This window comes from Liolophura sinensis, chromosome 6, assembly GCF_032854445.1.
Source record: "Liolophura sinensis isolate JHLJ2023 chromosome 6, CUHK_Ljap_v2, whole genome shotgun sequence".
Classification (NCBI taxonomy): Eukaryota; Metazoa; Mollusca; class Polyplacophora; order Chitonida; family Chitonidae; genus Liolophura; species Liolophura sinensis.
In genome coordinates, this window is record NC_088300.1 from 81,350,606 (window position 1) to 81,374,369 (window position 23,764).

The following is a 23,764-nucleotide window of genomic DNA, read 5'->3' on the forward strand; positions in this document are numbered from 1 at the left end:
TTGGTAAGCACTTGTTTGATATGTACAGAGGCATAGATATTTTGATCATGTTGGGAAGTACTGGTGTGATATGTACAGAGGCATAGATACTTTGGTCATGTTGGTAAGTACTTGTGTGATATGTACAGAGGCGTAGATACTTTGGTCATGTTGAGAAGTACTTGTGTGATATGTTTTAGAGGCATAGATATTTTGATCATGTTGGGAAGTACTGGTGTGATATGTACAGAGGCATAAATACTTTTGTCATGTTGGTAAGTACTTGTGTGATATGTACAGAGGCGTAGATACTTTGGTCATGTTGAGAAGTACTTGTGTGATATGTTTTAGAGGTATAGATACTTTGGTCATGTTGGGAAGTGCTAGTGTGATGTGTACAGAGGCGTAGATACTTTGGTCATGTTGAGAAGTACTAATGTGATATGTACAGAGGCGTAGATACTTTGGTCATGTTGGTCAGCACTTGTGTGATATGTTTTAGAGGTATAGATACTTTGGTCATGTTGGGAAGTACTGGTGTGATATGTACAGAGGTGTAGATACTTTGGTCATGTTGAGAAGTACTTGTGTGATATGTTTTAGAGGTATAGATACTTTGGTCATGTTGGGAAGTGCTAGTGTGATATGTAGAGAGGCGTAGATACTTTGGTTATGTTGAAGTACTTGTGTGATATGTACAGAGGCGTAGATACTTTGGTCATGTTGAGAAGTACTTGTGTGATATGTACAGAGGCGTAGATACTTTGGTCATGTTGGGAAGTACTGGTGTGATATGTACAGAGGCGTAGATACTTTGGTCATGTTGAGAAGTATTTGTGTGATATGTACAGAGGCGTAGATACTTTGGTCATGTTGAGAAGTACTTGTATGACATGTTTTAGAGGTATAGATACTTTGGTCATGTTGGTAAGTACTGGTGTGATATGTACAGATGCATAGATACTTTGGTCATGTTGAAGTACTTGTGTGATATGTTTTAGAGGTATAGATACTTTGGTCATGTTGGTCAGTACTAGTGTGATATGTACAGAGGCGTAGATACTTTGGTCATATTGAAGTACTTGTGTGATATGTTTTAGAGGTATAGATACTTTGGTCATGTTGGTCAGTACTAGTGTGATATGTACAGAGGCGTAGATACTTTGGTCATATTGAAGTACTTGTGTGATATGTTTTAGAGGTATAGATACTTTGGTCATGTTGGTAAGTACTGGTGTGATATGTACAGAGGCGTAGATATTTTGGTCATGTTGAGAAGTACTTGTGTGATATGTTTTAGAGGTATAGATACTTTGGTCATGTTGAAGTACTGGTGTGATATGTACCTATGCATAGATACTTTGGCCATGTTGAGAAGTACTTGTGTGATATGTTTTAGAGGTATAGATACTTTGGTCATGTTGGTCAGTACTAATGTGATATGCACAGAGGAGTAGATACTTTGGTCATGTTGGGAAGTAGTTGTGTGATATATTTTAGAGGTATAGATACTTTGGTCATGTTGGGAAGTACTTGTGTGATATGATTTAGAGGCGTAGATACTTTGGCCATGTTGAGAAGTACTTGTGTGATATGTTTTAGAGGCGTAGATACTTTGGTCATGTTGGTCAGTACTAATGTGATATGCACAGAGGAGTAGATACTTTGGTCATGTTGGGAAGTAGTTGTGTGATATGTTTTAGAGGTATAGATACTTTGGTCATGTTGAAGTACTTGTGTGATATGTACAGAGGCGTAGATACTTTGGTCATGTTGGGAAGTAGTTGTGTGATATCAGCAGAGGTGTAGATACTTTAGGTGTGTTAGTCAGTACTTGTGTGATATGTACAGAAGCATAGATACTTCAACACACTCTTGAAATGTGTTCTACGCTAGATGTACTGTATTGGGGGTAAGTTTCACTGTAGCAAATACAAAACTTGGATTGACTTATGTAGGAATAGCGTTACTGTATTTTAGGTCATTTACCAATAGAATGAATTGAAGAAAAAGCTTTTGGGTATTTTCACAGCTTTACAAATGTCTGTTAACTGATCAGTGCTAGCTGTAATATATTTCAGAGATGTCTGCCCGTGTAAAACTTGAATAAGCTCATCATTGGGGGCACGTAAAGTGGCAGCATGCCCTCTAGTTAACAGCTGCCACCTGGTGCATATGATCTGTGAGGATGGATGTAAATGAAGGGCAGGGCTGTGGGGGAAGTCTGGGTAAAGCAAGACCATATTTGGATATTTGTGATTCCGCTTTTAGGTACAAAGCCTGAGTTTTCAGCATGACCATATGATTATTGAACTGTACATTCCTTTGAGACAAAAAAGAAAATTGAAATATTGAATGTTTTGGTGTTCTTGTATACTCCTCCAACGGTTAGGCATGTGTGAGCGTATCTGAGTGGGGCCAGTATTGTGGATTACAGTATTGTAGATTACAGTATTGTAGATTACAGCTCAAATATAAACATACAGCAGAATGAGTGGCTCTGCTTTACCTGCTGGGTGCTGCCTGATAACAGGATTAACATCAAAGTTGTTATATACGTGCGCATTCAAGCCCGATAGCTATCCTATGATCTGGAGTTGATGATGCCATATGTCCATGCGCCATGTGAAGTTTTGATTAATGTGGAGAAGACAGTGTAATCCTCTGCCAGGATTGCATAAAATGTACTGTTGATTGAGTGAAAAGGGATGATGGATGACGTTAAGACTCTTTGAACATACTGTGCAGGCCTTCTTTTGTATTTATGACCAGGAATGTGATTATGACACCCTTGTACCAGACACTGAGTGTGATTTGCACACCGATTGATACTCTCAATACCCTGATGTGAAGTGTGGTTTTAATTCACCTAGATCTTGTTACAGGAGTGTGCCGCTGTGTGGATATGTGATAACATGCTTCAAGCTGGGAAGCCTGCATATCTCACCTAAAAATTTAAACAGTGTTGAATGGGCTAAGACTAATTTTAAACATTTAATTTCTACAACCTTTTCATGGGTCAATGAATTTTCTTTTATTTTATACATGTCTCCTGGGAAGCTTTGATAGATGTATATGTCTCAGCAGGGCGTTTGTGATCATCCCCCCAGTGGTCTGTATGACATGTAGCCTGTGTTTGTGTCTGAAGTCTACATATTTATATACATACTTTCATTCCTTCCTTCCTTCCCATCTCAAACAGTGGACACCCAAGTTTTCAAGAGATTAGTGAGGTTTCCATGGTAACAGCATGTGGTCTTTTTAACAGTGAAGTGACATTTTGTTGGAGGTGATCATGAAGATAACAACTTTGTGTGGGTGTGTGTGTGTGTGTGTGTGTGTCTGAGTGCATGTGTGTGTTTGTCTGTGTGTGTCTGTGTGAGTGTGTGATTATCTGTGTGTCTGTGAGTGAGTGTGTGTCTGTGTGAGTGTGAGTGTGTGTGTGAGTGTGAGTGTCTGTGTGTGTCTTTGTGAGTGAGTGAGTGTGTGTGTTTGTAACACAGCCCCTGCAGGGCAGGACTACCCTCAAACTTTTTTTTAGTCCCCAACCATACTAAGATTACATTATCTACGCATTACCTATTTATCAGGCAGTTGATCAAGGTGCTTTGTTGGAAGATGGATGTTATATGTATTTTGTTACAATGAAAGAGGCTATGTACTGCACACCATTTTCTTTGTAGTGATGAGTTGTACCACTGTGCACTTCTCATTCATAACTAGGCAAATCTTTTAAATGTTTTCTCAAGAGTTAATATAATAATAATAGTAATAATGTACTTATTTACGTGGCTCGGTCAGTTTGCAGTGAAACTGTTCTTCCCCCATGGCAAGAGAAAACAATATTTAGGAAATATATACTTCAGAGTGCAATCCAAAAAAATACATCAATATATATCAAACAAGATACAGCACGTACATGTGGTTGGAAAGGTGAACTTAGATACATTCATAAATGTACATACAAAAAGGCAACAGCAACAACAACAAAACAAGCAATAGTGCTGTCCCCACAAATGTCCCAACTAGCGGGAGAAACAGGGTAGTAGGAGGTGGCCCATTACCGCCCCCCCCCCCCCCTCCCTCTGCCTGTCTGGTATATAAGTGAAACAAGGATGCATTCAGAGATGAAGTGAGGGCCTCCATGTACATAGACAGTGTATGTAAGTAAAACAAGGATGCATTCAGAGATGAAGTGATGTACACAGACAGTGTATGTAAGTGAAACAAGGATGCATTCAGAGATGAAGTGAGGGCCTCCATGTACATAGACAGTGTATGTAAGTAAAACAAGGATGCATTCAGAGATGAAGTGATGTACACAGACAGTGTATGTAAGTGAAACAAGGATGCATTCAGAGATGAAGTGAGGGCCTCCATGTACATAGACAGTGTATGTAAGTAAAACAAGGATGCATTCAGAGATGAAGTGATGTACACAGACAGTGTATGTAAGTAAAACAAGGATGCAGTCAGAGATGAAGTGAGGGCCGCCATGTACACAGACAGTGTATGTAAGTAAAACAAGGATGCATTCAGAGATGAAGTGATGTACACAGACAGTGTATGTAAGTAAAACAAGGATGCATTGAGAGATGGAGTTATGTACACAGACAGTGTATGTAAGTAAAACAAGGATGCATTCAGAGATGAAGTGATGTACACAGACAGTGTATGTAAGTGAAACAAGGATGCATTCAGAGATGAAGTGATGTACACAGACAGTGTATGTAGGTAAAACAAGGATGCATTCAGAGATGAAGTGATGTACACAGACAGTGTATGTAAGTAAAACAAGGATGCATTCAGAGATGAAGTGATGTACATAGACAGTGTATGTAAGTAAAACAAGGATGCATTCAGAGATGAAGTGATGTACACAGACAGTGTATGTAAGTAAAACAAGGATGCAGTCAGAGATGAAGTGAGGGCCACCATGTACACAGTGTATGTAGGTAAAACAAGGATGCATTCAGAGATGAAGTGATGTACACAGACAGTGTATGTAAGTAAAACAAGGATGCATTCAGGGATGAAGTGAGGGCCACCATGTACATATGTAGTGGCATTAAAAGATACATGAAGCACTTGATTTTTATGTCTTAATGTTTAGTGTATGATGTGGTCGAACATATAAACATACAAGGCCCTTTTCAGCTTTCTTGCTGGGGTGTAAAAATGACTTTCAAAAAAATGAGCTACAGTTTCTTAAAGTTCAGAGCGATCAATGCAGACATTAGCTGCTGTGGTGACATTAACGTTGATGGCTGTTAAAACGGCGTAGTTGTTGGGAGAATCTGAGCTGCTGTAGGTAAGCGATCAATGTAGACATTACCTACTGTGGTGATGTTAATGTTGATAGCTGTTAAAACGGCGTAGCTGTTGGGAGAGCCTGAACTGCTGTAGCTAAGCGATCAGTGTAGACATTAGCTGCTGTGGTGACTTTAACGTTGATAGCTGTTTAAACAGCTCAGTTGTTGGGAGAGCCTGGGCTTCTGTAGCTAAGTTGATCTCGCATTCCCGCTATGTTAATCAATAACATCCTTTCCAAATGCATTATGGGTATTGATGGAAATTATGCCTAGAAAAGAGCACTGATTAAGAATTATCAAATATGCTGAAAACAACATAATTTTTAATTGTTTTTTGACATATCTATCTGCATTTTTCTTAAAACAGTGCTCATTGTTTAATAGTATCTTTCCATGTCTCCTTTAGATTGTGAGTGATGCATATTGGTATGTCACATTAAGGATTGAAGGTAAAGCTCACTTCCGTCTTATCGCTGAAAGTATCCTTATGGCCATCATTAAAAATGTTATTGGGATCTGAGGGTGGCATTTTCATTTTTCTGTCCATCATAATTTCATAATCCCTATGTTTCACAGTGAAAATAGAAATGGATTCCTTATTTACGACCTGCCTTATTCTTTTTCATAGGAGTGGGTTACACCCAACCAAAAATTGTTTAAAGGTGGCTAGAGTGTAGCATTAATTAACAACAATCAAGTAAGAAACATATATAGTGATATATTCAATGTATGTGTGTGTAGTTTGAGGGGTTCTTTTGTTATTCTGAGGATGGTCATGGGTTTCCCCCAGGGCTCTGCCCGGTTTCCTACCACCATAATGTTAGCCACCGTTGTATAGGCCTAAGTGAAACATCATTGAGGACAACATATAACACCAGTCAAATAAAAAAGTAAATCTATTTTTACTTCCTGTACTCATATCAGTGTGCTGTCTGTTTCAGACTCAGGTGCGCTACGGTGATGGAAGGCTAAGTGACACTCAAGTGTACGTCGATCTCAGCTATCCCATAAACCCATCCAAAAAGGTATTAAATATAGTTTTCTGTATTTGCTTGTCTTTACTGTTCTTTCAAACAAATCAGTTGGAGAGATTTTTTTGTCTAGTGACAGAGGAATGGTTCAGCAGGGGCGTCCCGCACAGCTGGGATGATGATAAAGTTAATTCACTTGTTTGAGGAAAGCTGAATAATCAAGCTTTAAATCTGAGATCAGACGTGATAATCCGAGATAACACATGATAATCCGAGATAACACATGATAATCCGAGATAACACATGATAGTGAATGCCCTAAAGGCTAATACATGATGTAGAGATAGTGGAGATATAAACTAGGGCTTTTCTCTATACAAAACATTTATATTAAAAAAGTAATTTAAAAAACTTAACAGAAAATATGTTGCTGTTGTAGTAATCAAAAACTTAATAAGGTATATTTATGATTAAATAAGTTTTTTGGAATGAAAAATGTCACACAAAACTCCCTGAATATATACGTGCATGGAATTCAGTGTGTTTCGAGGCCATTGAACTGAATGTTATGTGTACTTAGTCTAGTTTCCCCCCAAAACTACTGCACACTTCTGTATGACCTGAAGAACTTGTTTGACCAGAAATGTTCTGAATGCATTACCAAGCAGGTTTAAACAGAAAAATGGATATTATAAAAAGTTTTATAATTACCCGTGTGATGTCAAAATTTTGTGCACCGAAATTTAACAATTAAACAAACACTGGAACATGTCATGTCTTAATCCTCTGGACACTGTTTTAAAATGTTAGGTATATAAGTATTGGTGTCGATCTAAGTGCTACAATTATTGTGAAATCCAAGGGCTACAATTACTGTGAAATCGAAAGGCTACAATTATTGTGAAATCCAAGGGCTACGATTACTGTGAAATTGAAAGGCTACAATTACTGTGAAATGGAAGGGCTACAATAACTGTGAAATCCAAGTGCTACAATTACTGTGAAATGTACATGCGATATACATGAATACATTAGTATAGATTGTTGCTTTGTCTTGATAGACATGTAAACATGTACTGGTACATCCATCACACACACTGCTTTGTCTTGATAGACATGTAACCATGTACTGGTACATCCATCATACACACTACTTTGTCTTGATAGACATGTAACCATGTACTGGTACATCCATCACACACACTGCTTTGTCGTGATTGACATGTAATCATGTACAGGTACATCCATCACACACACTCCTTTGTCGTGATTGACATGTAACCATGCACTGGTACATCCATCACACACACTACTTTGTCTTAATTGGCATGTAACCATGTACAGGTACATCCATCACACACACTGCTTTTGCCTTGATTGCCTTGTAACCATGTACAGGTACATCCATCACACACACTGCTTTTGCCTTGATTGCCTTGTAATCATGTACAGGTACATCCATCACACACACTGCTTTGTCTTGATTGGCATGTAATCATGTACAGGTACATCCATCACACACACTGCTTTTTGTTGATTGACATGTAACCATGTACAGGTACATCCATCACACACACTGCTTTGTCTTGATTGACATGTAACCATGCACAGGTACATCCATCACACACACTGCTTTGTCTTGATTGGCATGTAACCATGCACAGGTACATCCATCACACACACTGCTTTGTCTTGATTGGTACTGGTACATCCATCACACACACTGCTTTGTCTTGATTGGCATGTAACCATGCACAGGTACATCCATCACACACACTGCTTTATCGTGATTGACATGTAACCATGCACTGGTACATCCATCACACACACTGCTTTGTCTTGATTGACATGTAACCATGTACAGGTACATCCATCACACACACTGCTTTGTCTTGAATGACATGTAACCATGTACAGGTACATCCATCACACACACTGCTTTATCTTGATTGGCATGTAACCATGTACAGGTACATCCATCACACACACAAACTGCTTTGTCGTGACTGGCATGTAACCATGCACAGATACATCCATCACACAAACTGCTTTGCCTTGATTGACATGTAACCATGTACAGGTACATCCATCACACACACTACTTTGTCTTCATTGGCATGTAATCATGTACAGGTACATCTATCACACACACTGCTTTATCTTGATTGGCATGTAATCATGTACAGGTACATCCATCACACAAACTGCTTTATCTTGATTGACATGTAACCATGTACAGGTACATCCATCACACACACTCCTTTGTCGTGATTGACATGTAACCATGCACTGGTACATCCATCACACACACTGCTTTGTCGTGATTGGCATGTAATCATGTACAGGTACATCCATCACACACACTGCTTTGCCTTGATAGACATGTAACCATGTACTGGTACATCCATCACACACACTCCTTTGTTGTGATTGACATGTAACCATGTACAGGTACATCCATCACACACACTGCTTTGTCTTGATTGACATGTAACCATGCACTGGTACATCCATCACACACACTGCTTTGTCTTGACTGGCATGTAATCATGTACAGGTACATCCATCACACACAAACTGCTTTGTCGTGATTGACATGTAACCATGCACAGGTACATCCATCACACACACTGCTTTGTCTTGATTGGCATGTAACCATGCACAGGTACATCCATCACACACACTGCTTTGTCTTGATTGGTACTGGTACATCCATAACACACACTGCTTTATCGTGATTGACATGTAACCATGCACAGGTACATCCATCACACACACTGCTTTATCTTGATTGACATGTAATCATGTACAGGTACATCCATCACACACACTACTTTGTCTTGATTGACATGTAACCATGCACTGGTACATCCATCACACACACTGCTTTGTCTTGTTTGGCATGTAACCATGTACAGGTACATTCATCACACACACTACTTTGTCCTGATTGACATGTAACCATGTACAGGTACATCCATCACACACAAACTGCTTTGTCTTGATTGACATGTAACCATGTACAGGTACATCCATCACACACACTGCTTTGTCTTGATTGACATGTAACCATGCAGTGGTACATCCATCACACAAACTGCTTTGCCTTGATTGACATGTAACCATGTACAGGTACATCCATCACACACACTGCTTTGCCTTGATTGACATGTAACCATGTACAGGTACATCCATCACACACACTGCTTTATCTTGATTGGCATGTAACCATGTACAGGTACATCCATCACACACACAAACTGCTTTGTCGTGACTGGCATGTAACCATGTACAGGTACATCCATCACACACACTGCTTTGTCTTGATTGACATGTAACCATGTACAGGTACATCCATCACACACACTGCTTTATCTTGATTGGCATGTAACCATGTACAGGTACATCCATCACACACACAAACTGCTTTGTCGTGACTGGCATGTAATCATGTACAGGTACATCCATTACACAAACTGCTTTGTCTTGATTGGTACAGGTACATCCATCACACACACTGCTTTGTCTTGATTGACATGTAATCATGTACAGGTACATCCATCACACATACTGCTTTTTGTTGATTGACTTGTAACCATGTACAGGTACATCCATCACACACAAACTGCTTTGTCGTGATTGACATGTAATCATGTACAGGTACATCCATCACACACACTGCTTTGTCTTGATTGGCATGTAACCATGCACAGGTACATCCATCACACACACTGCTTTTTCTTGATTGACATGTAATCATGTACAGGTACATCCATCACACACACTGCTTTTTGTTGATTGACATGTAATCATCTACAGGTACATCCATCACACACACTGCTTTTTGTTGACTGACTTGTAACCATGTACAGGTACATCCATCACACACAAACTGCTTTGTCGTTATTGACATGTAATCATGTACAGGTACATCCATCACACACAAACTGCTTTGTCGTGATTGACATGTAATCATGTACAGGTACATCCATCACACACACTGCTTTGTCTTGATTGGCATGTAAGCATGCACTGGTACATCCATCACACACACTGCTTTGTCGTGATTGGCATGTAACCATGCACTGGTACATCCATCACACACACTGCTTTGTCGTGATTGGCATGTAACCATGCACTGGTACATCCATCACACACACTGCTTTGTTGTGATTGGCATGTAACCATGCACTGGTACATCCATCACACACACTGCTTTGTCGTGATTGACATGTAACCATGCACTGGTACATCCATCACACATTCTACTTTGTCTTGATTGACATGTAACCATGTACAGGTACATCCATCACACACACTGCTTTGTCTTGATTGGTACAGGTACATCCATCACACACACTGCTTTTTCTTGATTGACATGTAATCATGTACAGGTACATCCATCACACACACTGCTTTTTGTTGATTGACTTGTAACCATGTACAGGTACATCCATCACACACAAACTGCTTTGTCGTGATTGACATGTAATCATGTACAGGTACATCCATCACACACACTGCTTTGTCTTGATTGGCATGTAATCATGTACAGGTACATCCATCACACACACTGCTTTATCTTGTTTGGCATGTAATCATGTACAGGTACATCCATCACACACACTGCTTTATCTTGATTGGCATGTAACCATGTACAGGTACATCCATCACACAAACTGCTTTGTCGTGACTGGCATGTAATCATGTACAGGTACATCCATCACACAAACTACTTTGTCGTGATTGGCATGTAACCATGTACAGGTACATCCATCACACACACTGCTTTGTCGTGATTGGCATGTAACCATGCACTGGTACATCCATCACACACACTGCTTTGTCTTGATTGGCATGTAACCATGCACAGGTACATCCATCAAACACACTACTTTGTCTTGATTGGCATGTAACCATGTACAGGTACATCCATCACACACACTGCTTTGTCGTGATTGGCATGTAACCATGCACTGGTACATCCATCACACACACTGCTTTGTCGTGATTGACATGTAACCATGTACAGGTACATCCATCACACACACAAACTACTTTGTCTTGATTGACATGTAACCATGTACAGGTACATCCATCACACACTACTTTGCCGTGATTGACATGTAACCATGTACAGGTACATCCATCACACACACTGCTTTTTGTTGATTGACTTGTAACCATGTACAGGTACATCCATCACACACAAACTGCTTTGTCGTGATTGACATGTAATCATGTACAGGTACATCCATCACACACACTGCTTTGACCTGATTGACATGTAACCATGTACAGGTACATCCATCACACACACAAACTGCTTGTCGTGATTGATCTGTAATCATGTACAGGTACATCCATCACACACACTACTTTGTCGTGATTGACATGTAACCATGCACAGGTACATCCATCACACAAACTGCTTTGTCGTGATTGACATGTAACCATGCACAGGTACATACATCACACACACTGCTTTATCGTGATTGACATGTAACCATGTACAGGTACATCCATCACACACACACTACTTTGACCTGATTGACATGTAACCATGCACTGGTACATCCATCACACACACATTTAGTATTTGTCCCATGTTTCAGACTCTCCAGCATAACTGGCACATCCATGAGAAGCCCGTCGGGGTGGGCCAGGGCTGTGGTAGCGCCGGGGGTCATTATAACCCTTACCATGTGGATGTCAAGGTAAGCCTGCACTGCTAATAGCCAGCTAAATCTCCAGGAGCGATTTTACAAGTCTAAGTTCAGGTGACTTTCTCTTCTGCAGCACTGTTGACTTCTAAGCATGTGAGCCCTCCATCCACCCCCAAACCCTATGGCTCATTGGATCTACAGAAGCTAGAGTTGTTTGTTTCTCATTTTCTCATGTTTTTGGGGTTTTTTTGTTTCATTGTATGTCATTCATTCATCGTTCATCTGGTGCATTCATTGTTCATCTGGTGCAATCATTGTTCACCTCCCTGACCAGGACCACCTTACCATGTAGACATAGTTCTCATTATACTGTACTAATAAAGTTCTCTCATACATATTGGTGCAGTTCCTTTATGCGCACTCGTCCCATTTGGTCTCTATTAACTGTGAGATGATTTTTGTTCTAAGAATAACTACACAGAGTGTTCCATGCACAATCCACTGCGGTGTGAGCTGGGAGACCAGGCAGGTAAACTTGCAGCCTACGACATCGGCGGGGGGCCAAGGCTCTACACAGATGTGGACATTCCACTGGCTGACAAATTTTCAGGTGAGAAAGTCTGAGAAACTGCCAGCAACACAGTAAGTTGGTAGTCAGAAACTGCCAGCAGCACAGTAAAGCAGTAGTCAGAAACTGTCAGCAGCACAGTAAGATAGTCGTCAGAAACCGTCAGCAGCACAGTTAGGTAGTAGTCAGAAACTGTCAGCAGCACAGTTAGGTAGTAGTCAGAAACTGCCAGCAGCACAGTAAGGCGGTCGTCAGAAACTGCCAGCAGCACAGTAAGGCGGTAGTCAGAAACCGCCAGCAGCACAGTAAGGCGGTAGTCAGAAACCGCCAGCAGCACAGTAAGGCGGTAGTCAGAAACCGCCAGCAGCACAGTAAGGCGGTAGTCAGAAACCGCCAGCAGCACAGTAAGGCGGTAGTCAGAAACTGCCAGCAGCACAGTAAGGTGGTAGTCAGAGACCACCAGCAGCACAGTAAGGTGGTAGTAAGACCACCAGCAGCACAGTAAGGTGGTAGTCAGAGACCACCAGCAGCACAGTAAGGTGGCAGTCAGAGACTGCCAGCAGCACAGTAAGGTGGTAGTCAGAAACTGCCAGCAGCACAGTAAGGTGGTAGTCAGAAACTAAGGCGGTAGTCAGAAACTGCCAGCAGCACAGTAAGGCGGTCGTCAGAAACCGCCAGCAGCACAGTAAGGCGGTCGTCAGAAACCGCCAGCAGCACAGTAAGGCGGTAGTCAGAAACTGCCAGCAGCACAGTAAGGCGGTAGTCAGAGACTGCCAGCAACACAGTAAGTTGGTAGTCAGAAACTGCCAGCAGCACAGTAAGGTAGTCGTCAGAAACTGCCAGCAGCACAGTAAGGTGGTAGTCAGAAAATGTCAGCAGCACAGTAAGGTGGTAGTAAGACCACCAGCAGCACAGTAAGGTGGTAGTCAGAGACCACCAGCAGCACAGTAAGGTGGTAGTGAGAGACTGCCAGCAGCACAGTAAGGTGGTAGTCAGAAACCGCCAGCAGCACAGTAAGGCGGTAGTCAGAAACCACCCGCGGCACAATAAGAAAGTCATCAGACTGTTGGCAGCACAGTAAAGTGTTAGTCAGAAACTGCCAGCAGCACAGTAAGTAGGAGACCACCAGCATCTCAGTAAGATGGTAGTCGGGGACCGCCAGCAGTGCAATATGTACATATGGTAGATGCCAGAAACTGCAAGCATTACGGTAATGTAGTACAAGTCTGAGAAACCGCAAACAACACCGCAATGTAGTGGAAGTTTGAGAAACAGCAAAGAAAACACAGTAATGTAGTGGAAGTCTGAGAAACAGCAAGCAGCAGGGTAATGTAGTGGACGTCTGAGAAACAGTAAGCAGCAGAGTAAGGTAGTGGAAGTCTGAGAAACAGCAAGCAGCAGGGTAATGTAGTGGACGTCTGAGAAACAGTAAGCAGCAGAGTAAGGTAGTGGACGTCTGAGAAACAGCAAACAACATGGTAATGTAGTGGAAGTCGGAGAAACAGCAAAGAAGACACAGTAATGTAGTGGAAGTCTGAGAAACAGCAAGCAACATGGTATTGTAGTGGAAGTGTGAGAAACAGCAAGCGGCAGGGTAAGGCAGGGGAAGTCTTGAGAAACCGCAAGGGGCAGGGTAAGGTAGTGGAAGTCGGAGAAACAGCAAGCCACAGGGTAAGGTAGTGGAAGCCTGAGAAACAGTAAGCAGTAGGGTAAGGCAGTGGAAGCCTGAGAAACAGCAAGCAGCAGGGTAAGGTAGTGGGAGTTTGAGAAACAGCAAGCAGCAGGGTAAGGTAGTGGAAGTCTGAGAAACAGCATGCAGCAGAGTAAGGTAGTGGGAGTCTGAGAAACATCACACAGAAATGTAAAAGTAAAAGAAACAACATAGTAAGGTAGCAGCAGCCAGAGAAACAGCACTGAAAGTTAATGGAAGTAAGAAACAGGAAACCTCAGACTAAGGTAGAAGTCAGGGAAGCAGCGGACATCTGAGGAAAAGTAGCAGAATACTTTATTGTGACACAGTGCATCTAAGTAAAATAAGCATTATCAAATCCTGTATTCTGTGAAATTGAAGAGACAATGTACTGGTCTGGTACATAAGGTTGATCCTCCAGAAAGTACTGCTTCCCTTTATTGTGGCTATTTCCTATAAGATAATCCATGAAGTCTCGCAGTGATGCAGTTTGGATTTGTTCAAGGTAACATTCTCAACCTTTCTGACTATAAAGTATTTTTGACAAAAAGCAAGAGAAATTTTAAGTTTAGAATTCATATTTTTCCAGTGTTGGGAAGGTCCTTTGTGTTTCACGCTGAGAACAGAGGTGCGCCCCGAATCGCCTGCGCTGATATCCTGCCTATGGACGCACAGACAGTGGAGATGATTATAGCCAACCCTAAACCTTTTGACAAGTGAGCAGCTGTGGTAGCTAAACTGTACATTACTGGGGGATTCCTAACCTGATAAGTGAGCAACGATGGTAGCTAAACTGTACATTACTGGGGAATTCTTAACCTGACAGTGAGCAACTGTGGTAGCTAAACTATTCATTACTGGGGAATTCCTAACATGATAAGTGAGAAACTGTGGTAGCTAAACTGTACATTACTGGGGAATTCCTAACCTGACAGTGAGCAGCTGTGGTAGCTAAACTGTAAATTACTGGGGAATTCCTAACCTGATAAGTGAGCAACTGTGGTAGCTAAACTGTACATCACTGGGGAATTCCTAACCTGACAGTGAGCAGCTGTGGTAGCTAAACTGTAAATTACTGGGGAATTCCTAACCTGATAAGTGAGCAACTGTGGTAGCTAAACTGTACATCACTGGGGAATTCCTAACCTGACAGTGAGCAACCATGGTAGCTAAACTGTAAATTACTGGGGAATTCCTAACCTGACAGTGAGCAACTGTGGTAGCTAAACTGTAAATTACTGGGGAATTCCTAACCTGATAAGTGTGCAGCTATGGTAGCTAAACTGAAAATTACTGGGGAATTCCTAACATGACAGTGAGCAGCCGTGGTAGCTAAACTGTACATTACTGGGGAATTCCCAGCCTGACAAATGGCGAACTGTGGTAGCTAAACTGTACATTTCTGGGGAATTCCTAACCTGACAAGTGTGCAGCTATGGTACCTAAACTGTACATTACTGGGGAATTCCCAGTCTGACAAATAGGGAACTGTGGTAGCTAAACTGTACATTACTGGGGAATTCCTAACCTGACAAGTGTGTAGCTATAATATCTAAACTGTGCATTACTGGGGAATCCCCAGTCTGACAAGTGAGGAACTGTGGTAGCTAAACTGTACATTACTGGGGAATTCCTAACCTGACAAGTGTGTAGCTATAATATCTAAACTGTGCATTACTGGGGAATCCCCAGTCTGACAAGTGAGGAACTGTGGTAGCTAAAATGTACATTGCTTTGGTATTCCTAAAGTGACAAGTGTTCCACCTTTTGACCGAAACCGTACATTTATTGGGAATTCCTGATTTGACAAGTGAGCAACTGTGGTAGCTAAACTGTACATTACTGGGGAATCCCTATCCTGCTAAGTGAGAAACTGCAGTAGCTAAACTGTACATTACTGGACAAGTGAGCAACTGTGGTAGCTAAAATTGTACATTAATGGGATGTTCGTTTCCTGAAATATCCGTTGTTTGTATCTTGTAAGGAATTGGAATACATACAAATTCAAATACAAAAAAATCATACGAAACATGTGAATAATCATGCAGCTTACAGCATGATAGAGATGTTAATGACCAATCTTATCTTGTTAAGTTACATGTACAGTGAGATGGACTGGATATCTGTGTGCGTGTGGTGGCAATTTGCATGCCAACTCGGGATTTTATCTGGTGATCTGTTTATTCTGTAATCAGGTTGGATTTCATGAACACCATATCAGAGCTAGTGGACGCTCCACGCTGGATTGTTAGTGTGGCGATGGTCACATCTGATATTACCACGGACGAGTGTGTAACAGTCATGGCTTATATCACAGGTACAGTACAGCTTGGTTGTGTCTCAAGATTTACCTGTTGTTCTGTGTTTGTCTTCCCTTGAACATTTACCTTAAGATTTACCTGTTGTTCTGTGTTTGTCTTCCCATTAAGATTTATCTTAAGATTTACCTGTTGTTCTATGTTTATCTTCTGTTAAGATTTACCTGTTGTTCTGTGTTTGTCTCACCCTGAACATTTACCTTAAGATTTACCTGTTGTTCTGTGTTTATCTTCCCATTAAGATTTACCTGTTGTTCTGTGTTTGTCTTACCCTGGACATTTACCTTAAGATTTACCTGTTGTTCTGTGTTTGTCTTACCCTGGACATTTACCTTAAGATTTACCTGTTGATCTGTGTTTGTCTTCCCATTAGGATTTACCTTTTTTTTCTGTTTGTCTTACCCTGAACATTTACCTTAAGATTTATCTGTTGTTCTGTGTTTGTCTTCCCATTAAGATTTACCTGTTGTTCTGTGTTTGTCTTACCCTGAACATTTTCCTTAAGATTTACCTGTTGTTCTATGTTTGTCTTCCCTTGAACATTTACCTTAAGATTTACCAGTTCTATGTTTGTCTTACCCTGAACATTTACCTTAAGATTTACCTGTTGTTCTGTGTTTGTCTTCCCTTGAACATTTACCTTAAGATTTACCTGTTGTTCTGTGTTTGTCTTACCCTGAACATTTACCTTAAGATTTACCTGTTGTGCTTCCTTGGTCTCGCCCTGAACATTTACCTGTTGTGTTGTGCTTGTCTTCCCCTTAACATTTACCTGTTGTGCTGTATGCCTTCCTCTCAGGATTTACCTGTTGTGCTGTGATTGTCTCACCCTGAACATTTACCCGTTGTGCTGTGTTTCTCCTCTCCTGAACATTTATCTGTTGTGCTGTGCTTGTCTTCCCCTTAAGATTTACCTGTTGTGCTGTATTTGTCTTCCCTTGAACATTTACCTTAAGATTTACCTGTTCTATGTTTGTCTTCCTTTGAACATTTACCTTAAGATTTACCTGTTGTTCTGTGTTTGTCTTACCCTGAACATTTATCTTGAGATTTACGTGTTGTTCTGTGTTTGTGTTGGTCTCCCCCTTAAGATTTACCTGTTGTGCTTCCTTGGGCTCGCCCTGAACATTTACCTGTTGTGTTGTGCTTGTCTTCCCCTGAACATTTACCTGTTCTGTGTTTGCCTTCCCCTTAACATTTACCTGTTGTGCTGTATGCCTTCCTCTCAAGATTTACCTGTTGTGCTGTGATTGTCTCACCCTGAACATTTACCTGTTGTGCTGTGTTTGTATCACCCTGAACATTTACCTGTTGTTCTGTGTTTGTCCTCCCAGAACATTTACATGTTACGCTGTGCTTGTCTTCCCCTTAAGACTTACCTGTTGCGCTGTGCTTGTCTTCCCCTTAAGACTTACCTGTTGCGCTGTGCTTGTCTTCCCCTTAAGATTTACCTGTTGTGCTGTATTTGTCTTCCCCTGAACATTTACCTGTTGCGCTGTGCTTGTCTTCCCCTGAACATTTACCTGTTGTGCTGTATGCCTTCCCCTCAAGATTTACCTGTTGTGCTGTGATTGTCTCACCCTGAACATTTACCCGTTGTGCTGTGTTTGTCCTTTCCTAAACATTTACATCTTGCGCTGTGCTTGTCTTCCCCTTAAGACTTACCTGTTGTGCTGTGCTTGTCTTCCCCTTAAGACTTACCTGTTGCGCTGTGCTTGTCTTCCCCTGAACATTTACCTGTTGCGCTGTGCTTGTCTTCCCCTGAACATTTACCTGTTGTGCTGTGTTTGTCTCCCCTGAACATTTACCTGTTCTGTGTTTGTCTTCCCCTGAACATTTAGCTGTTGTGCTCTGTGCCTTCCCCTGAACATTTATCTGTTGTGCTGTGCTTGTCACCCATCAAGATTTACCTGTTGTGCTATGTTTGTCTTCATCTGAACATATACCTGTTGTTCTGTGGTTGTCTTCCCTTGAACATTTACCTGTTGTTCTGTGCTTGTCTTCCCCTGAACATTTGCCTTTTGTGCTGTGTTTGTCTCCCCTGAACATTTACCTGTTCTGTGTTTGCTTTCCCCTGAACATTTACCTGTTGTGCTCTGTGCCTTCCCCTGAACATTTATCTGTTGTGCTGTGCTTGTCACCCATCAAGATTTACCTGTTGTGCTATGTTTGTCTTCACCTGAACATATACCTGTTGTTCTGTGGTTGTCTTCCCTTGAACATTTACCTGTTGTTCTGTGCTTGTCTTGCCCTGAACATTTACCTGTTGTGCTGTGTTTGTCTTCCCCTGAACATTTACCTGTTGTGCTGTGCTTGTCTTGCCCTGAACATTTAGCTGTTGTGCTGTGTTTGTCTTCCCCTGAACATTTAGCTGTTCTGTCCCCTGAACATTTACTTGTTGTGCTGTGCTTCTCTTCCCCTGAACATTTACCTGTTGTGCTGTGTTTGTCTTCCCCTGAGCATTTACCTGTTGTTCTGTGTTTGTCTTCCCCTAAACATTTACCTGTTGTGTTGTTTGTCTTCCCCTGAACATTTACCTGTTGTGCTGCGTTTGTCTTCCCCTGAACATTTACCTGTTGTGCTGTGTTTGCCTTCCCCTGAACATTTACCTGTTGTGCTGTGTTTGCCTTCCCCTGAACATTTACCTGTTGTGCTGTGTTTGTCTTCCCCTGAACATTTACCTGTTGTGCTGTGTTTGTCTTCCCCTGAACATTTACCTGTTGTGCTGTGTTTGTCTTCCCCTGAGCATTTACCTGTTGTGCTGTGTTTGTCTTCCCCTGAACATTTACCTGTTGTGCTGTGCTTGTCTTCCCTTGAACATTTACCTGTTTTGCTGTGTTTGTCTTCCCCTGAATGTTTACCTGATGTGCTGTGTTTTGTCTTCCCCTGAACATTTACCTGTTGTGCTGTGCTTGTCTTCCCCTGAACATTTACCTGTTGTGCTGTGCTTGTCTTCCCCTGAACATTTTCCTGTTGTGCTGTGTTTGCCTTCCCCTGAACATTTACCTGTTGTGCTGTGTTTGCCTTCCCCTGAACATTTAGCTGTTGTGCTGTGTTTGCCTTCCCCTGAACATTTAGCTGTTGTGCTGTGTTTGTCTTCCCCTGAACATTTACTTGTTGTGCTGTGCTTGTCTTCCCCTGAACATTTACCTGTTGTGCTGTGTTTGTCTTCCCCTGAGCATTTACCTGTTGTGCTGTGTTTGTCTTCCCCTGAGCATTTACCTGTTGTGCTGTGTTTGCCTTCCCCTGAACATTTACCTGTTGTGCTGTGTTTGCCTTCCCCTGAACATTTAGCTGTTGTGCTGTGTTTGCCTTCCCCTGAACATTTAGCTGTTGTGCTGTGTTTGCCTTCCCCTGAACATTTAGCTGTTGTGCTGTGTTTGCCTTCCCCTGAACATTTAGCTGTTGTGCTGTGCTTGTCTTCCCCTGAACATTTAGCTGTTGTGCTGTGTTTGTCTTCCCCTGAACATTTACCTGTTGTGCTGTGTTTGCCTTCCCCTGAACATTTAGCTGTTGTGCTGTGCTTGTCTTCCCTGAACATTTACCTGTTGTGCTGCGTTTGTCTTCCCCTGAACATTTACCTGTTGTGCTGTGTTTGTCTTCCCCTGAACATTTACCTGTTGTGCTGTGTTTGAACATTTACCTGTTGTGCTGCATTTGTCTTCCCCTGAACATTTACCTGTTGTGCTGTGTTTGTCTCACCCTGAACATTTACCTGTTGTGCTGTGTTTGTCTCACCCTGAACATTTACCTGTTGTGCTGTATTTGTCTCACCTGAACATTTACCTGTTGTGCTGTGTTTGTCTCACCCTGAACGTTTGCCTGTTGTGCTGTATTTGTCTCACCTGAACATTTAACTGTTGTGCTGTATTTGTCTCACCTGAACATTTACCTGTTGTGCTGTGTTTGTCTCACCCTGAACATTTACCTGTTGTGCTGTGTTTGTCTCACCCTGAACATTTACCTGTTGTGCTGTGCTTGTCTTCCCTTGAACATTTACCTGTTGTGCTGTGTTTGTCTTCCTCTGAGCATTTTCATAGTTGTACTGTTTTCCCCTTAACATTTACTGTGTTCTGTTTGTCTTCCCCCTACAGGTCCAGACTCGAGAGAGATGGAGGACAAATTAAGGTCATTCATGGAGAATGAGCCAGAACGGCTGGGGTTGTACAAACCGTGTGTAGCATCAGGTATGTGGACAGGAATGTACTGTTATTACTATAAACCTGTTCATAACACAAGTTAATATCAAAGATATGCTTATTTATGTTTAGATGATTAGTTTGCATGCTTATTAAGGTAAAGAGCATCGCCACCTCAGCCTCCCCAACTTGTGTAGTGCTGTTTTTACGGGTGTGATAACTACATATAGGTTGTTAATGATATGGGGGAGCGTTGTTAAAATTAACACAAATTATTGGTCATGTACAACACAAAACAGGAGTGAAATGCAGGTACTGAAGTATAATGAAGGTTTATGTGACTTTTTCTCCTCAGCTTCGATGGCGTGTTGGTCTGTGTTTCTGCTGCTGTGTGGCTTAACCCTGCAGGGGTGGCTAACCCTGTGATCTGGCCCGAGTGACAAACTTCTCAGCCTTACTGCACGATTTACGCTCAACGTTCTGTTGTTTACTACATATTGCTTCAAAAAAGTCCAATCGTAGCATACAATGATGGGTACATATTTTTGTGTATAAGATGTCTGTCTAGATAGAAGTCCAGCCCACTGTATGATGAGAATTCTGTTACACTTGAAGTCTGGATGATGAGAATTCTGTTACACTTGAAGTCTGGATGATGAGAATTTTCTGAAGACATATAGCCTTCAGGGGACAAGTCTTATAAATTCATTCACCAATCATTATTGCATTTATACCAAGGCGTTTTAGTGCTTTCATGAAAACTTTACATATCAGCTGGGCCTGTTGATGGTCAGAGATTAGTCAGCATTGATATATTAACAAGTATTTATAGATTTCATTTTAAAATGTCCAAAAAAAAAAAAAAAAATTGCAAATTGAGTATAAGAATACTCAAAATGCTTTGTACTCAGATATACTTTATACTTACATTTAAATTTTTAGATCTTCTGATGCCTTAAGTCATTGTTGAGATTCATCTTGATCTGGTAATGGAGTGACGTTCCTCTTACATTCCGGATGTGGAGTGCTGTCAGTGTAGTAAACTATTTATTGTGTCAGTTTTGCATCCAGGTATACTGTTCACTTGTTTTGTATATAAGTGTTGTTCTTCTCAAGTTTGTGTTATACGTAGAAGACAATCCTGGTGTTATAAAAGCTCTCATCTTTTAAATGCTAATCATATTGCAAACACAGTATGATGGAACTTGAGTAATCCTCTGTTTTTAGACACATAATACAAACTTTGTGATAACAATTCCGGATTCAGGAGAAATTCATCATCTGCCGACAAGCGGAGAGAGGTGGGATTATAGGACGGTCTTTGTCACTTTTAGGTGTGAAATTTGCGAAGAAGCTACACATTTTAAAAGCTTTGGCAGCTACATTGCTATATGAAATAAAGACTTTGACTACAGTAAGAGCACTGTAGTCAAATGTTGTGGTATACGCTCTGCCCTAAACGTACATGTAGTGTTTGTGATGTGGTGGTCTACGCTCTGTCCTAAACGTACATGGAGTGTTAGCTGTGTTGTGGTCTATGCTCTGTCCTAAACGTACATGGAGTGTTAGCTGTATACCCTCTGTCCTAAACGTACATGGAGTGTAAGCGGTGTTGTGGTCTACGCTTTGTCCTAAACGTACATGGAGTGTTAGCTGTATACCCTCTGTCCTAAACGTACATGGAGTGTTAGCTGTGTTGTGGTCTATGCTCTGTCCTAAACGTACATGGAGTGTTAGCTGTATACCCTCTGTCCTAAACGTACATGGAGTGTAAGCTGTGTTGTGGTCTATGCTCTGTCCTAAATGTACATGGAGTGTTAGCTGTATACCCTCTGTCCTAAACGTACATGGAGTGTAAGCTGTGTTGTGGTCTACGCTCTGTCCTAAACGTACATGTAGTGTTTGTGATGTGGTGGTCTACGCTCTGTCCTAAACGTACATGGAGTGTTAGCGGTGTTGTGGTCTATGCTCTGTCCTAAACGTACATGGAGTGTTAGCTGTATACCCTCTGTCCTAAACGTACATGGAGTGTAAGCGGTGTTGTGGTCTACGCTTTGTCCTAAACGTACATGGAGTGTTAGCTGTATACCCTCTGTCCTAAACGTACATGGAGTGTTAGCTGTGTTGTGGTCTATGCTCTGTCCTAAACGTACATGGAGTGTTAGCTGTATACCCTCTGTCCTAAACGTACATGGAGTGTTAGCTGTGTTGTGGTCTATGCTCTGTCCTAAACGTACATGGAGTGTTAGCTGTATACCCTCTGTCCTAAACGTACATGGAGTGTTAGCTGTGTTGTGGTCTATGCTCTGTCCTAAACGTACATGGAGTGTTAGCTGTATACCCTCTGTCCTAAACGTACATGGAGTGTAAGCGGTGTTGTGGTCTACGCTTTGTCCTAAACGTACATGGAGTGTTAGCTGTATACCCTCTGTCCTAAACGTACATGGAGTGTTAGCTGTGTTGTGGTCTATGCTCTGTCCTAAACGTACATGGAGTGTTAGCTGTATACCCTCTGTCCTAAACGTACATGGAGTGTTAGCTGTGTTGTGGTCTACGCTCTGTCCTAAACGTACATGGAGTGTTAGCTGTATACCCTCTGTCCTAAACGTACATGGAGTGTTAGCTGTGTTGTGGTCTACGCTCTGTCCTAAATGTACATGGAGTGTTAGCTGTATACCCTCTGTCCTAAACGTACATGGAGTGTAAGCGGTGTTGTGGTCTATGCTTTGTCGTAAACGTACATGGAGTGTTAGCGGTGTTGTGGTCTATGCTCTGTCCTAAATGTACATGGAGTGTTAGCTGTATACCCTCTGTCCTAAACGTACATGGAGTGTTAGCGGTGTTGTGGTCTACACTCTGTCCTAAACGTCTATGGAGTGGAAGCTGTGTTGTGGTCTGCGCTGTCTTTATTACAGTTGTGCTAGATTTTGGCCCAAGCCTTTTACACACTTAGTTGTTATTTACATGTACATGTTTGTGCACTATTGTCTTTCAGTTACCTATGTATATTTATTGTAAAACTACTGCTCATCAAGGGGTATGCCAGACTACATGTAGGTAAAGGAAATCAGATTATGTCATTCTGATATCGTCTTATATCAATCATTCAGCCTCTTTGTCA

General features: G+C 41.5%; 1 protein-coding gene across 1 annotated transcript in view; it reads left to right on the top strand.

Moving 5' to 3' along the window:
- Window positions 1-21,581, top strand: part of LOC135468049 (uncharacterized) — a 34,988-nt gene extending 13,407 nt beyond the window's left edge. The window contains exons 5-11 of the mRNA XM_064746064.1: window positions 6,233-6,316; window positions 11,878-11,979; window positions 12,397-12,538; window positions 14,776-14,902; window positions 16,382-16,503; window positions 20,599-20,691; window positions 20,999-21,581. Of these exons, the coding sequence (XP_064602134.1) occupies window positions 6,233-6,316; window positions 11,878-11,979; window positions 12,397-12,538; window positions 14,776-14,902; window positions 16,382-16,503; window positions 20,599-20,691; window positions 20,999-21,069 (741 nt within the window). The 3' untranslated portion in view covers window positions 21,070-21,581. The remainder of the gene's footprint in view (window positions 1-6,232; window positions 6,317-11,877; window positions 11,980-12,396; window positions 12,539-14,775; window positions 14,903-16,381; window positions 16,504-20,598; window positions 20,692-20,998) is intronic.
- The last annotated feature ends 2,183 nt before the right edge of the window (window positions 21,582-23,764 follow it).